The sequence below is a fragment of the Achroia grisella genome, unplaced genomic scaffold (genome assembly GCF_030625045.1).
Source record: "Achroia grisella isolate CSIRO2021 unplaced genomic scaffold, CSIRO_AGI_Agris_v1 utg2716, whole genome shotgun sequence".
Classification (NCBI taxonomy): domain Eukaryota; kingdom Metazoa; phylum Arthropoda; class Insecta; order Lepidoptera; family Pyralidae; genus Achroia; species Achroia grisella.
In genome coordinates, this window is record NW_026712761.1 from 517,690 (window position 1) to 535,931 (window position 18,242).

At 33.2% G+C, this 18,242-nt stretch overlaps 1 protein-coding gene across 1 annotated transcript; it reads left to right on the forward strand.

Moving 5' to 3' along the window:
* The first annotated feature begins 567 nt into the window (after positions 1–567).
* Positions 568–11,520, forward strand: LOC131843031 (uncharacterized protein MAL13P1.304-like). The gene is made up of 4 exons (XM_059191621.1): positions 568–603; positions 1,875–1,908; positions 9,833–10,200; positions 10,249–11,520. The coding sequence occupies exons 1-4, from the start codon at positions 568–570 to the stop codon at positions 11,518–11,520; spliced, it is 1,710 nt and encodes a 569-aa protein (XP_059047604.1).
* The last annotated feature ends 6,722 nt before the right edge of the window (positions 11,521–18,242 follow it).

Genomic DNA, 18,242 nt, shown 5'->3' on the forward strand with positions numbered 1-18,242 from the left:
TCCATTACAGCCCCATTTCTTCGAAGATGGAATGGCACACTCGCCTGCGGAAATCGTCAGGATGATTAATAAATAAGTAATAAATAACTCTGGACAATTAAGACAGTCCCATGGTAAGCAGATCCTGTGATATGGGTACTAGACAACTGATATAAATACTGAGTTATATGTTTTTTTGTAAATACATACTTAATATACATAGAAAACGCCAGACCGATACAAACAATCATATTCATGAATACAAATATTTGTACCGTGCGAGGAATAGAACCTGCGACAATCAGAAGTAAAGGAGCGTGCTAAACCGCTAAACGACCGAAAATAAAGAAATCAATGTTCCAGCAAATGAATTATCTATCTAACATATATAAAACTGTGAGACATGACCCGGAGTGCGCATACCGCTTTATAGATAAACCATAGATTTGTATTTAGTCCGGTACAAACAAATATTTGTACAACTGTTAAAAAATTTCCACGTAATTAAACTACAATAGAGTTCGGTTGTTCAGTTGTGTGTTGTATATGGGTGTTGGTGATCATAGAGACCGTTAAATTTTGTTTAAAATGAGGTTTCTAGTGGTATTGTCCATGGGATTCTACGTAAGTAGCTGAATTGCACTTTGTTGCATTTTGAAATATACAAAATAGATTTTGTTTATTGCGATTATTATCCGAAGAGCTGGCAGCTACCTTGGACAAAGAATTAGTCTAGCTATTCAAAGAGGAAACGCTGCCAGTATCTCCGGAACTTTGCCTAAAGGGACCCCTTTTAATAATATATTTTAGTTATTGTATTATATTTGTTAATCTTTTTAATCCGACCTATTATATATATATATAGTAAGTATTCCTTAAATTATGTATTTTAGAAAGAATAAAGTGTCTGAAATTTGTATATTTTATTTATTCATTTAAACCTTCACCAGTGTACAGTTTGATGCAGTTCAGACTACCAAACTAGCGAGAGCTGTATAACAGGAGTCAATTCCTTCCCAAAATAAGGATTACGAATAAAATATTCATCGAGATTAGTCATAACTTTTAATCTTATTAATAGCCCAAGAGCCCACGACGGCCAGACATACGTGTTATTAGTAAATGTGAAAGTTCTTGTATGTGTGCCGCCAATATAAGTAAGAACGATCCCCAAACATGAAACCTGGATCGTGGTTCTTTGACAGTTGTGATTTGTAAAAATTTTCATATCAAATTCGTTTTTTTGAGAAACTCAATTTTTTCATATATTCTTCGTAGCAGTATCTTCTTTCTTTCTTCTTTTATAACTTGCGCTGCTCATTGCCAGACATATAGTATGGTTCCAACCCCCCGCCGGATCCCCCTAATTTTATGAATAAACTTACGTTATTTTAATAAAGCTGAAATTTATATATATTATTCAGAGAACTATTAAACTGTGTTTCCTAAATTGCCAGACAGTTTGGTTGGTTCTATCATCCTACCAGACTCATTGAAAGCGTGTATTGGGTAACAACGATGTATACAATTTCATATCAAATTCGTTAATTTATGAAACTCAGTTCTTTCACATATTACTTGTAACAGTATTATAATTTGGACTGCTAATTAGCAGTATCTACTTAGTTTTTTCTATTATAACTTGCGCTGCTCATTGCCAGACATACAGTATGGTACCAACCCCCCGCCGGACCCCCCTAAACTATATTATTTTATAAATAAACTTACGTTGGATGTTTGTTACTCTTTCACGCAAAAATTACTAAACGGATTTTGATGAAACTTTACAGCAATATAGATTATACCATATCTCAGAATAACATGTAGGCTTTAAATTTAATCCGGGTGATACCGTGGGCACAGCTGGTAATCTTATAATTATATAATTGTTTCAGATATTTCACAGCATCTTGGCGCAAAGTGAATCCGGTAAATATTTACTTATTTTATTTATTTCAACAAATTTACAACACTATTATTGTTGATCCACAAAGGTATTGTGTATCTGTAGAGTACACATAGTAGGTAAAGATTTAAAATATTTTTGACTTGCTACTATGATTTTACACAGATTATAATATAAATTAAAAAATATCTTCATTCGTGCAGCTCATCTAGAACTAGCGGTTTTTGTAATGGGTACCAGACAACTGATATAAATACTTAAACATATTTTCAAAATATATACATAATATACATAGAAAGCACCCAGACCAGTACAAACAATCATACTCAAAAATACAAATGTTTGTACCGTGCGAGGAATCGAACACGCGTCACCGGAAGTAAGGCGGTATGCTAAACCTAGACCACCAAGATTCATGCTGATATCCTGATTATATAAAGTAAACAGATTCAATATTTGTTTGTAATGAATAATCTGAATAAATACTTTACCTATTTAAAAAAAATAGTCTGTTAAAAATACATCAGTCAGTACACATTATCGCTGTCAGTGTTAGGGTTGCCTTATAATAATTCCACTCAAGCGAAGCTAGGATTGTCACTAGTTTGCGATATGCAATTATATATATATATATATATATATATATATATATATATATATATAAACACCTCTTTGGGCACTTTGTTGATCACGCCACAACCTAAACACTTGCCGATTCCACCTTTTGCACTGAATAACTTGACTCCTATCGCGTATATCTCAGGCGGTATGGCAACGTCGCATTCTATTTTGCGATGCGGCCATATATATTCGTCGATAGTACGATATACTCGACACTTTTTTTACTAATAATTCGTGACTGAATGGCTCCGAACGGCTAAATTTTTGGTATACACAAAGACTTTTTGGCTCTGAATATATTCCAAAAATCAATTAATTATGTTGATCACTTTATATACTCGTCCTTACTGCGATACTTACTTTCATCCGAATATATATAGATACCGTAACGGTCTATCAATTATGACTTTATTAATTTACTAATGTAGATATTTTATATTCGCAATGCTCCATACATGCAAGCTCCAGCAACGGTGGAGGCAGGGTCCCCCCTGCACCGTACACCGCACCCCGCGCACACAAACAAATTAGATATTTTTTGAATACACAAAGACTTTTTGGCTCTGTATATATATTTCAAAAATCAGTTAATTGTGTTGATCACTTTATATACTGGTCCTTACTGCGATACTTATTTTAATCCGAATATATATAGATACCGTAACGGTCTATCAATTATGAATTTACTAATCTAGATATTTTATATTCGCAATGCTCCATACATGCAAGCTCCAGCAACGGTGGAGGCAGGGGGAGCACCGTACACCGCACCCCGCGCACATAAACAAATTAGAATAAATTAAATTCATAAGATTATTTATATATTTCGACTGCCTCGGTGGTCACACCGCTTTACATCCGATGGCCGCGGGTTCGATTTCTCGCACGATGCAAACATTTGTACTCATCGGTCATCGATTGTTTTCATCGGTCTGGGTGTTTTATATGTATATTATATATGTATTTACAAAATAAAAATATCTATTTATATCAGTTCAGTATCAGTCTGTGTTAATTGTCCAGGGTTATTTATTATATTTTTATAAACGGTTATCTTTTTCCATCGCACCGCTCGCTATCGACAGTGAATTCATAGAAATGTCACTCTAAAAACAAAAATAGTTTTGTGTTTTGTATTTCAAATACTAAATGCAAAATAGGTATTTTCAAAATACTTTTTAAAAATTAAGTACCTTTTGAATTTTTGTCCAAACCTCAGATATTTTATTTATTTTAGGTATATCAATCATTACATAGTAATATAAAAACAAAGTCGCTGTCGCATCTAACAGTACATAAACAAAGAAAGAAGACTTTGGCTCTGATACCGTAACGGCCTATGAATTATGAATTTATTATACCTAATCTAGATATTTTATATTCGCAATGCTACGTACATTGTAATATCCGCCTCCATTCATTGTAACGGTGGAGGGACTAAATAGTTGAATAAAACTGAATAAGCAGTTGCTCCACTCTATAGGTACTGCGTCGTCGTCGTATGCTGTTCATTTTTTCACTCGTTTTGGCGCCAAGAGAGGGTCACATAGTCGTGGTCAAGTTAAGAACTTATAATTTAATTTTGATAACAATAGATACAAGTAAAAAGTAGGTATTATATTAATGTACGTAAGTACTGTACTTAAAAATATTTATTCTTTACTGTATGTACATTTGAAAAACTTAACACTTAAGGACTTGTACATATACACGTACATACTGCCATTTTCTCTTAAAGACATCCAGAGAAGCACTATTTATCAAATACGCGGGGTGCACCGACCTTTGACCTTATAACACCTGATTCGCGCGTAACGAATTACATTGCTACTTTTTGGTATTTTATAGTGGATATGTCACTATAAAATATTATTATTTCTTTAGATTATGACATAATAACATAGTTTACATGATTTTAAGGGAAACATACGATAAAAAAAAATCCCGTAAAATGTAAAAGATAAAAAATGGTTATTGTTGGTTATCCTTAAGAGATAGACATATACCATCACGGACTTTTTTGTTGACCTTATTTTGATACATCTCAAAGCACTAGACAACACGCATTTTCATTAAACAGTATTGTATTTTTTTATTTCTTTAACTTTAATGCACAAAAAAATTTGTACATGTGGCGGACTTAATATTTTGCCGCGTTATTTACCAGGCAACCATGAGTGGTGCAGCGAAAGATTATTGGCGGTGCACTAATATAAATAAGAAATGTCAAAAAAAGATTTATAAAGATAATAAAGATAAGCAAAATATACATTTCTATAAAAAAATAACAATATACATACATAAATATATATCTAAATATAACCCATAAATGTATAAATATTATATATAAGTAAATACATAATGATCCGATAATCAAATTATAAGTACAGTCTCAAATTGAAAGTAAGAAAATCAGAAAATATAGAGAGAACTATATGGATATAACAGAAAGATGTGAAAAAAGGAGAAGGACAGTAAAAAAGTTACAAATTTAAATAATGTTCCCGCAATTTCTGTTTAAATGAATTTATTACATTATTATATATATTAGGCATACGACTAGCCTTATGACTGTTACTTTTTTTTAATCTATACATCTATACATGTAAATAAAATTGGAGTGTCTGTTTGTAATATTGAAATAACCGTTTTTTACTACTTGCATATGAATATAAATACGGTACATACACCAAAATAACATATTTTACAAGTTTTGTCTGTCTGTCTGTCTGTTTGTTCCGGCTAATCTCTGAAATAGCTGGACCGATTTTGACGGGACTTTTTTTGGCAAGTAGCTGATGTAATAAGGAGTAACTTACGCTACTGTTATTTTAGAAAAATAAAATAAAATTTCACGCGGACGAAGTCGCTGGGGCCAGTTAGTCTATAGATATACCGAGATTTAATGTTTAAGTTGCTATTATGTTGTTGACAAAATTTTACTGTAATGTTACTATTACGTTATCCTACACAATTTGTATTATTTTGGATGAATAAATAAATAAATAAATAATAATCTATACATCTATACATTTAATAAAAATTGGAGTGTCTGTTTGTAATATAGAAAAAACCGTTTTTTACTACATGCATATGAATATAAATACGGTACATACACCAAAATAAAATATTTTACAATTTTTGTCTGTCTGTCTGTTTGTTCCGGCTAATCTCTGAAATGGCTGGACCGATTTTGACGGGACTTTTTTTGGCAGGTAGCTGATGTAATAAGGAGTAACTTAGGCTACTTTTATTTTAGAAAAATAAAGTTAAAAACCACGTGGACGAAGTCGCGGGAACAGCTAGTGTATAATATATTAGAGATACCTACGTGTTTTTTTATTGATGACTAGCTGTACACGGGATTTCGTCCGTGTTGAATTTAACTTTATTTTTCTAAAATATAAGAAGTTAAATTCCACGCGGACGAAGTCGGGTGTACAGCTAGTTGTCGGTAGTCTAGCGATTTAGCTAGCACACTGCTTTGATTCCTGCTTGGTGGTCGAGGGTTCGATTCCTCGCACGCTGCAAACATTTGTATTCATGAGTATGATTGTTTGTAACGGTCTGGGTGTTTTCTATGTATAGATAATATATATGTATTTACGAAAAAAAACTTTGTATTTATATCAGTTGTCTAGTACCCATAACATAATCTTCAGCTAGCTTAACTTGGGTCTAGATGAAGCTGTGTGAATTGTCCTGAGATTACTATTATTACTATAATAAATCTTTTCAAATCAGCCGATGTTTATTTTTGCCATAATACGTGCTGTTACCATGTGATAATATTACGTACGTACTTATTAAACTATTAACTTATTATTAAATTGTTTGTAACGGTCTGGGTGTTTTCTATGTATAGATAATATATATGTATTTACGAAAAAAATCTTTGTATTTATATCAGTACCCATAACATAATCTTCAGCTAGCTTAACTTGGGTCTAGATGAAGCTGTATGAATTGTCCTGAGATTACTATTATTATTAATTGGTACACAGGTAAACTACTAACTAGGCCATATTGGTGTTGTTTGTTATGGTGAAAAAACTAGTAGGTATATATATAAGTTACACGTACAATTTCAAAGACTTATTTCTTGAAAACTACTGGCTATTCTGAAATAAAACTTTAGTGTTTGTATATGTAATGTTTGCATATAAAATATGATTAAAGGTTACCAGTGTATTTACACTTTTACTGAACAAACAGAGTTGTTTAATACTGAAAATATTGTGTGGAAGGCATCAATTACTTTCAGTGCATGTATAGCTTTTCTCTTTTCCTAATTATTATTATTATTAAGTTTAAAGTGGTTGAATTTTACGTAAGGGGTTTTTATACATTATTTCTAATGTACCATTTATTTTAAGTTTTTTAAACTCTATTCATCGAGACCTATCTAATGAGTCCAAACACGATATTTCTGCTGTAAGTTTTCGAAGAGTATGTTCATCATCTGATAATACTGGTGCCAGCATGAAGTCAAGGTTAACAGATAACTAATTACTTTTATTTCGTCAAAATCTTTAGATTACGTATAATAAATTCATAATATCGCTACCTATTCAAATCAAAACAAGTATTAGGTACTTCATGTACTAGTATATAAATTCATCAACACACAAGTAAATGATTTTTAAATATATTCAGAGCCAAAAAATCTTTGTGCATTTAAAAAAAATGCCGATACGGATTCACTATTGCAGGAAATTGTTGAAAAAATATATATCGAGTATAGGTATCTACTACTATCGACGAATACATTTGGCAACAACGCATGGTCTCGGTCGGAACGGCAACATCGCATATTAGAATACAAAGATAGTGGTAGAACGCGGAACGGCAACATGTTGCCGTTCCGCCACGCTACCGTTATAGTGGTAGAAAGAGAGAGACAGTGGAATCAGCAATATCTACGGATAGTGGCTGGATCAACTAAGTGTGCAAATGTAAGTATATATATATATATATATATATATACTTACATTTGTCTTTAATTCAAAGGAAATATAAATAATGAACGCATCACATTTAAAACAGTAATAAGTACGTACGTAATATTATCACATGGTAACAGCACGTATTATGGCAAAAATAAACATCGGCTGATTTGAAAAGATTTATTATAGTAATAATAGTAATCTCAGGACAATTCACACAGCTTCATCTAGACCCAAGTTAAGCTAGCTGAAGATTATGTTATGGGTACTAGACAACTGATATAAATACAAAGTTTTTTTTCGTAAATACATATATATTATCTATACATAGAAAACACCCAGACCGTTACAAACAATCATACTCATGAATACAAATGTTTGCAGCGTCCGAGGAATCGAACCCTCGACCACCAAGCAGGAATCAAAGCGGTGTGCTAGATAAATCGCTAGACTACCGACAACTAGCTGTACACGCGACTTCGTCCGCGTGGAATTTAACTTCTTATATTTTAGAAAAATAAAGTTAAATTCAACACGGACGAAATCCCGTGTACAGCTAGTCATCAATAAAAAAACACGTAGGTATCTCTAATATATTATACACTAGCTGTTCCCGCGACTTCGTCCACGTGGTTTTTAACTTTATTTTTCTAAAATAAAAGTAGCCTAAGTTACTCCTTATTACATCAGCTACCTGCCAAAAAAAGTCCCGTCAAAATCGGTCCAGCCATTTCAGAGATTAGCCGGAACAAACAGACAGACAGACAAAAATTGTAAAATATGTTATTTTGGTGTATGTACCGTATTTATATTCATATGCAAGTAGTAAAAAACGGTTATTTCAATATTACAAACAACAGGCTTCAACATTCTCAAGTACCATAAAAAAGATGTTTTTATTAAAAACAAGGTGTTCCCGCGACTTCGTCCGCGTGGAATTTAACTTTATTTTTCTAAAATAAAAGTAACCTAAGTTACTCCTTATAAATCAGCTACCTGCCAAAAAAAAGTACCGTCAAAATCGGTCCAGCCATTTCAGAGATTAGCCGGAACAAACAGACAGACAGACAGACAGACTAAAATTATAAAAATAGTTATTTTGGTATATGTACCTTATATATATTCATATGCATGTAGTAAAAAACGGTTTTTTTCAATATTACAAACAGACACTCCAATTTTTATTAAATGTATAGATGTATAGATTATTATTTATTTATTTATTTATTTATTCATCCAAAATAATACAAATTGTGTAGGATAACGTAATAGTAACATTACAGTAAAATTTTGTCAATAACATAATAGCAACTTAAACATTAAATCTCGGTATATCTATAGACTAGCTGGCCCCAGCGACTTCGTCCGCGTGAAATTTTATTTTATTTTTCTAAAATAACAGTAGTGTAAGTTACTCCTTATTACATCAGCTACTTGCCAAAAAAAGTCCCGTCAAAATCGGTCCAGCCATTTCAGAGATTAGCCGGAACAAACAGACAGACAGACAGACTGTACTATGCTATACTATGTATTGATTGATATACCTAAAATAAATATAATATCTGAGGTTTGAACAAAAACTCAAAGGGTAATTTATTTTGAAAAAGTATTTTGAAAATACCTATTTTGCTTTTAGTGTTATAGTACTTTAACTGTTATGTTTTAAGTAACAATGTTTAATTATAATTAATACTACTGCACCAACACTCCGATCGTGCAAAAAAATTTGCTGTTTCATTATTTTTTAGTTCAATTAGTGGTCTACCTAAGTTCTGGGCTAAGGGGGGGGAGAATCATGACGCCCCCATGACTCCCATGACCTCCATGACGCTCCCCCCTGGATCCGCCGTTGCGTCTTCTCTTTATTCGCTCAGTAACGTTGTTACAAAAGAAAAGATTCCCATCCAAAAAATAACAAGTATTGAGGTTTGATCTGGAGTCACGTTACTCCAGACTGATTTCTATAAATATTTAGATTAGGTAGACTATTATTTTTGAAATACTAGCTAGACATTATTAAGTTACTGTAGCCATAATGTAGTAGCCCAAACGTGCCAATGAGGAAGCCCTTGGCAAATGCTGCACCCTGATTGGCCCGTTTGAATTGGATCAAGAACTGCTCGTATGCCAAAAAGGTGGATTTGTATAAAATCGTGTATAAATCGCTTAATTATTATTATTACTCGTCGTGACAGTTGTGGCTCAAAACGGATCAACATTTATATATGGTCATCTGGCATTAGATCAACAAAAGGCCTCCGGATCAACAAGTGAAAAAGGATCAACAAAAAACTACCTATACGGCACGTCTGAGCCACAAAGTGCCCAAGGGGATATTTATATATATATACATATATATATATTTCTATTTCTTTTACAGATGCTGACTTTAAACGTGTTGAGCATTGTATCCCTATGAGTCCAGAAAAAGAAGAAGAAATCAACAGAATAATTGATAAACTAACTGATTTCGTAAACGATATTATGCTGGAACATGAAGATTTAGACATACGGCTCGTCAAATTTGAAATTGAATCACATTCAGAAGATGAAAGTGAAGAAAAGGACATTCAGTTACAAGTATCTGTCAATAACTGTCCCGAGGTATACGATTCACATACAAACATAGAGGAGATAGATAGAGAAATAGTACAGGAGAATTCTGAAACTGATCATTCTGAAACTCATCATTCTAATAATATAAATAATGATTCTAAAGAAGCAATAGAAGAAGAGAAAACAAACAATGTAGATAATAATAGCAATGAAAAAGAAAATATCTTAACAAACCAAAACAATAACGAAGTAACTCAAACTATTGATTCTTCTAAAGAAATTAATCAAGAGATTGAAAACAGTAATTCAAATATTGAAAAACTAATTGATTCCACTGACGTTAATGATTATCATCACGTCAATAGAGTACCACAGGTATTAATATTAAATCTCGAAGAGAACGGAAGAAATCTTTTAGAAGTATTAGAAAAACGGAGGAGAAAGGTTGACCCCTTATTGGTATATGTGGAAGAACAAAAGCAACAAATTAATAGAGTAATTGTTATACCAGGCAATATTCAAAGTAATGATACATCGAAAGAATTTGGTCATGAGTCGGAAAAATTACCAGAAGAAGGTAATGACAATGATAATACCAATGACAAGGATGATAATCATCAAACCAAAATTGAGAAAAGCAATACTACTATTTCCTCTGGCACTGATCAGGAATCAGCTAGTACAAATTTTGATAAAGAAAATAAAAATGATACTGTAAATGTCAAAAAGCAAAAAGAACAGACAGACAAAGAAATTTTACGTAATGATTTAGAAACAAACGAGTCACATCAAGATTCTGAAAAACCATTAGATAAAGGTATTAAGGATGACAGTACATCAAACAATGAAATTGAAAAGGAAGAAACCACTACTATTAATAACGATACCGATAATCAATCTGGAAAAGTGCAAAAGGAACACATAGACCAGGTAGTTATAGCTGATAATCCAGAAACAAGTGACTCACGTAATGATTCTATAAAGTTACTAGAAGAAACTAGTAGTAAAGATGATGTAAAACAAGATGCTACGCCAAACAAAGAAGTTAGTACTGTTAATTCTTCTGACGAAAATGTTAATCAACCTCCAAATATTTGTCAAGATGAAAATGAAAATAAAAGCCGACTACCACAATTACATATATTGAATCTTCAAGAAAACGGAAGAAATCTTCTACAGTCCCTAGAGAAGAGTGGAAAGAAAGTCAATCCTTTATTGGTGTATGTACTTAATAAAAAAGACCAATTCGCCAATGTAATTATACCAGAGCTTACCAAAACAAAAGAATCATCAGTAAATAATGATACAAGATCTGAAGGAAGTAATCTCGTGTATAATGACGTCATTAACGGTAATCTGCAAGAGAAAAGACCACCACAATTCATGATATTAAATCTACAAGAAAATGGAACAAAACTTTTAAAGGTTCTAGAGAAGAGTGGAAAAAAAGTCAATCCCTTATTTGTATATGTACAGGAGCTAAATGGAGAGTATAGTTTCGTTCTGCTTTAAGAAACACAAAACCTAACTCCAATAATCAAAATTTTAATGCACTAATAAAATGATATATTATTTTCTTTTTTTATTGATTTCTACAGTACCTTTTTTATGTAATTGGAAGAGCTAGTTGACGGGCCACCTGATGGTAAGTGGTAACCGTCGCCTATATGAACAGCATTACGAACAGCAGAGGCGTTTCTAATACATACCACTATTACCCCAAGTAAATTACGAATATCCAAGCGTAATATTTGGGAGTGCCTCTGACACAATTACGGTCAGTAATCCCATCATCATCCATACCTGAGTTAGCCCTAAAATTAGAGGTTAGGTTGGAGTAAAGCCGTCCCTAGATTGCCGGGGTGACAACCTCGAGGGCAGTCCTACCCCACCGCACTAGGCCGGAAAAATTGCGCGTTTTCCCCTGGGAAGACGGGGGAAGAAGTGGGTTCCATTAGGGATGGAGATGGAGTCCGCTAAAGATTGGGCCACCGCCGTCTGAGTCGCGGTGGACTGATTTCGATCCCGCGACTCTGGCATATAGCGTTGGGTGAGGGACATCTTGGGGTTTTTTAGTGAGTAGGAGTGTCACAGTACCCGCTTGCCAGCTCCGGAGGGCGGGTCACCATTCTCCAAGCCAAAAAAAGAAGGTCCATTCTTCTCCTTTAAGATTTTGCACCGTTATTCTGTAATACATTTTATTCCATACTCCTTTTTGATTTCAACATACCTGTCCACATAAAGTGATAATATATAGTCACCACATGACGTCGAGAGGTTCCTTCATGCCTTTCCTAACGTTTCATACAGTGTAATTCTGTCATGTTTAGAAAAAGAATAAAAATAAGAATAATTTATTGCTGCCAGTTATATTACACGAAATAAATCAATTTAGGATACTTAATTAAAGACAGCAAAAGGGCCCGGTTCAGCATGGCGAAAGGATGCTCCTGTGCGGCACTAGTTTTCAGGTTTAATCTAACTCTAATCTTATTAAAATTATAAACGCGGAAGTTTGCATAGTTGTTTTTTTTATGGATGATAATGGAATGGTGCACCCGCCTGCGTTAACAGCTTACGCTGACTGGGAACCAGTGGAGGATGATGAGATGAGTATGAGGTCAGGTCAGTTAACACCTTGACAAATTCAATTTGTCATGATTGTTTCCTGGGGGAACCACGTGGAGGTACATTGCCAGCAATGGGTTTATTAGTCATACACATATTACTAACATTTTATAACCTTTGATAATACACACAGCGCCATCTAGTCCCAAGTTAAACCAGAACTTTTGTTATCGGTACTAGATACAAATACTTAAATACATTTTTCTTGTAAATGACATTACAGACAACAACCTGTCTAAAATATACTCATGAATACAAATATTTGCAGGGTGCGAGGATTCAAACCTGCGAACATCGAAAGTAAAGTGGTGTGCTAAACCGTTAGACCACTGAGGCCTTCAAACTATCTTATTAATATTACTAGCTACTGCAAGCATGATGCAAACAAATATACGTATACAAATGTTTGTACCGTGCAAAGGAATCGAACCCGCGACCATCGTAAGCCAGTGTGCTAAACTGCTAGACCACCGACGGGTATAAATATGAGTATAATTTGGCGTTTATAATTATATAAACGCCAAGTAGTAATTAGTAGTAATTATACTAGCTTCTCGCCCCGGCTTCGCACGGGTGTACATGTATATAAATATATATAAACCTTACTCTTGAATAACTCTATTAATAAAACCGCTTCAGAATCATACATAGGGACGGACAGACAGCGACAGCGACTTTGTTTTATACTGTGTAATGATAATGATAAACACAAAGGTTTGTGAGTATGTACGGATAGATGTTTTTTACTTCTTCATGGTAATATAACTTATACATCAGATTAACATAGGCTATAAATGTCATGACGGTGAAACCAGCCACACCAAACCACAGCTAGTTTATAATAATTATTTATTTATTTGCTTGCTACATGGTAGTTTCGGATGTTACTAACTAATAAAAGTATGTATGTAAGGCATGCATCGCCCCTTATTAGAGGTATGCAAATATTCAAATTAAATCTTATTCAATTTAATATAACATTATGTCATTACATTACGAATACCCACAAATACATTTAAATATCTATATTAATTAATTAATGTTAATATTTAATTGTTTCTGTATTATGTAGGTTGCGCATAGGGCAATGTTGCTCACCAGTATTTTTACATAAACTTAGAATCAGAGATAACTCCCTTTGTGAATGTGGACATGAGGAGGGAGTTTTAAACCATATTTTCTTCTCTTGCCCACTAAACCGATCCAATTTAGTGTATCCACAGCTTATTAAAGAAAAAAATTCCCCTGCCAGTCAACTTAGCGTATATTTTAAAAAATTCCTTTGAAATTCTAATATGTTCTAATCCTAATGTTTTATGGATAATTGTAAATTTCATTAAAAGTAATAACATGAAAATGCAAATATGGATTACAGCCTACTTACAAAATATATTCACCTATATATTATATATGTACTCTATTAACTACTAACCAAATTTGTGTTGTCCTTTCTAGTTTCTCCATCAGAAAGACTAAAATTACTTGGTCTTTTGGATATACTTTTTGTCTCCAGTACATTTGCCTGTGATACATGACGCTGTCATAAATGGTCGTAAAAATAACGACCGATTGCCATAGAAGAAAAGAAGATGAAGAAGAAGTAATGTTAATATTTATAGTTATTAATAAAAAATATATAATGTCATCTATTTTGCATGTAAAATAATCTTTCACTGAGTAAAAACACTTATTTATCAGCCATTTCATTGATTTGTCTTTGCATCATTTTAAACAGAGACATGTAATTGTAGTAGGTTAGTTTTAGTATAATAAATATATATAAGTTATAAAAATAAATACTTCAAAAACTAAGCTATTTGGCCTCCGAAGTAGGTGAGACAGAGGTACGCAGAGGACTGCATAAAATTTCCATAGATAAAACTTACCTCAAACTAAAATTATTTCAGTATTCTTTATTGAACTTAAATATTAAATGACTACATGATTAGTAAGAATATTTGTATCTAATAGGTTGTCTACAATTGTACAACTTTTGACATGGCACCTCTCGCTAACGATATGGAATCCCCACACGCTGGAACCTATGTGGTCTCGGACAGTCCGGTTTCAGAGGAGCTTCCTCCCGCTTACACTTAGATTGTGGAATGAACTACCTGCCGAGGTTTTCTCGAGAGACTACAGCATGGAATTTTTCAGAAAGGTCATATTAAGTTTTCTGAAGGGTCAGCTACACGCACGTGACATCCTTAGTGTTTCAAGCGTCTATAGGCTACGGTAACCGTTTATCATCAGATGGGCTATATGTTTGTTTGCAACCTACGTAGTCTGATATATAACCTATATTACTGCAAAGTTTCATTAAAACCCGTTCGGTAGTTTTTGCGTGAAAGAGTTACAAATATCCATCCATATTCACAAAGTTTGGCGTTCATAATATATAGTTATAGTTCGTATTATATAGTAGTTAGACAAACAGAGCTGTATAAGTTATACATAATATTGCTCTGTTTGTCTAACAACTAAAATCGGTGTACTGCTTTCACATTCAGTACATTATAAACTTCACATATTTTCTTTGTTTGTTTTATTACAATCGGTTCACAAATAAAAAGCTACAAAATCACAGGTACTTCTAAATTTACATAAATATCTTGGTAGGCTAGAATAAACGTATAAGTACATAAAAAAAAATGACTACACTTCTAATTCACACGTCACAGATAACCAAAACAAATTCTATACTATATTTCATTGAACAAACATTTTCTAACGAAAGGTATACAGATAAAACACATCCAAAGGCGTCATATGACTTTGTCAATAACAGACTACTCGTAGGTACCTCGTAAACAAACTCGTAAATCCATTCCGACTGACGCGGTAATCCAGATAATATTGTTCTTAAATAAATACGAAATATTAATATGTATAAACAGATGGTTTCATTAATTGCGTATAAAACCTATTATTTGAAACTACTTAATAACAATAACGTGTAAAAGAATTATTTGTTATTTTACTTACGTGTTTGAATTATAAATAATTGTAGTATTTGATAAGTAATTCATTATATTTCGCTTCATATGCATGTATAATTATTTAATTATGCAATGGGAACTGTATTTTTAGGTAACTGGATCAAAATCGAATTATTTCTGTAGGTACAACACAATGTTGTACTGAATTACGTACCCCTGCGATCAATTTTCCGTCCAATTCAAACGGGGATCGAAATTACGACGGCCAAAGACGGTTCGAACCCCTAGCGATGCCCTCAGACTAATGTCGTATCCGTCAGGCGGGAGCTGGCCTTCAGCCACTCCATAAGTCCTACCGCAGGTTTTGAGTGCCATCTGTACTCGCCCCCTATCGTCCGATGAAGCTGTAAAGGCCAGCTGCGGCCAACAGCATTAGAGTAATCCGAAAAAAATAACGTAATATGGACAAGTTATAGCGTGGACGCCTCCTACACACTTATGGACTCCTGGTACTTTATCCATTGAATACATACCAACTATTTTACCATTTCTGTTTTTTTATTGGGTGTTTTTTTGGACTATTATCAAATACAAAAAAATTAAAAAATAATTTATACAGGACATTTTAGCAGCTTATGAACGTAATTTATTTTATATTTTATTTTTTTCCCTACAGTCCAGTTCAGTATATAGATCCAATTGAGAAGAACTGGCAAGAAACTCAATTGAATTATCAGCTGCTAAGCTAACCTGCACAGCGATCTGCATAGATCTATTGTAATCGCCCTTTTTCAAATTTCGCCTTCCTAGACACGTCAGTGACAAGAATTGAAGGATATTCTTAGGAGCGATGGTTTTTATCTTTTTAGGATAGAGTGTATACTATGTTTTTCGTTTATGAATGGGCGACAACCACATAAAATATGTAATGGCTTGCCTTTTCTGCTTGGCAAAATCTGCAGATTTCACCATGTGTTTATTCAATTTGTACTTATGCACTCCTGGTACGTTATCCATAGAATATATGGGAAGAAAAGTCACAAATTCTTTTAATGTAACAGGAGTGGTCATTAAACTTACGGCACATCTGATGGTAAATGGTTACCGTAGCCTTTGTAATTTAACTGCCTTAATCTAAATACAGTCTACAAAATAAGTTGATAGAGACTGGAGTACAGTACACAAACAACTTTTGTAAAGACAAATAGTCTTCGTTTAGAGTTTTTATATACATCAAAATATATGGGATACAACCTGTTCAGACACGCTGGCCACATCCCATTTACATGGAACCAACAACAGAGCTGGTGCGGCATGTGAAGCGACTGAAAAAGCCAAAGCATGTAAATACAGGGTTTTGTCCCATTTGGTGTCGAGATCCTTGGTCCGTGGGGTCCTATGAGACTTTTCAAAGAAATAACGAAAAGGTTAGTCGAATTCACAGAAGACCGAAGAGCTGGCAGCTACCTTGGACAAAGAATTAGTTTAGCTATTCAAAGAGGAACGCTGCCAGTATCTTCGGAACTTTGCCTAAAGGGACCCCTTTTAATAATATATTTTAGTTATTATATTATATTTTTTAAGCTTTTTAATTTTAGGTTCTTAGTTGTACAATTAAGTTAATTAGTCATAATTATATTTGACGTTGTTTTGCCATGTAAATTAGAATCGCTATTAAAAAATAGGGGTTGGTGGTAGAAGGGTGAAAATTTAAGGTTGGATGTATTTTTAATGTCACTTTATAAAAAAAAATACCCCAAAAATAAAATAAAGGTTAGAGGTGAACATCCCTTATCATTTAGGAGTATGAAAAATAGATAGTAGCCGATTCTCAGAACTACTGAATATGCATATCATTTTCATAAAAATCATTGAAGGCGCTTTAGAGGAGTGGTAATTAATATTGTGACACGAGAATTTTATATATAAGTAGATAAACTAAAATAATGAAAATATAATGTAAAGTATTAAAAAGAGGTAATATTATTATAACGAGAGAAAAATAGGAGAAAGGGGGAGATATGAAGAAGTATATATACTATACGCAGTCTAACTACTATTAAAATCTACTAAAACTACAATTACAATAAAAAGTTCTACCATCCATACACCAAAGAATTTCTATTAAAGAAAAGCGGGAAGTATGGTGTTTATTGTTTAATTGTCAAAAAATATTATAGTCTAAAAATATTTTGTTTTCACCGCACTGCTCGAAACTGCTCGATATTGCGAATGAAATAAGACGAAAATGGGGTCTAAAAATTTCGTTAATTCAATATAGGTTTAAATTTATAACATTATTACTTAAATTATGATTTATAAAATATATTTATATATTTCTTGGATTCGACCTCGGTGGTCTAGCGGTCTAGCACACCGCTTTACGTCCGATGGTCGCGGGTTCGATTCCTCGCCACAAACATTTGTATTCATGAGTATGATTGTTTGTATCGGTCTAGATGTTTTCTATGTATATTATGTATGTATTTACGAAAAAAATGAGCTATGTATTTGTATCAGTTATCTAGTGCCCACAACACAAGCTTTAGCTAGCTTAACTTGGGTCTAGATGGCGCTGTGTGAATTGTCCTGAGATAATTATTATTATTATAAGCATTGAAAGTGATATTTATAAATATACTCGTATATTTATGATATGTTCATAAA

Bases quoted from the DNA above. Each gene is read 5' to 3' on its own strand.
- LOC131843031 (XM_059191621.1), top strand. From the start codon at position 568: ATGAGGTTTCTAGTGGTATTGTCCATGGGATTCTAC. The intron at 1,909-9,832 runs GTAAATATTTAC...TTTCTTTTACAG, and splicing joins CTTGGCGCAAAGTGAATCCG to ATGCTGACTTTAAACGTGTT. The intron at 10,201-10,248 runs GTAGATAATAAT...ACAAACCAAAAC, and splicing joins AAGAAGAGAAAACAAACAAT to AATAACGAAGTAACTCAAAC.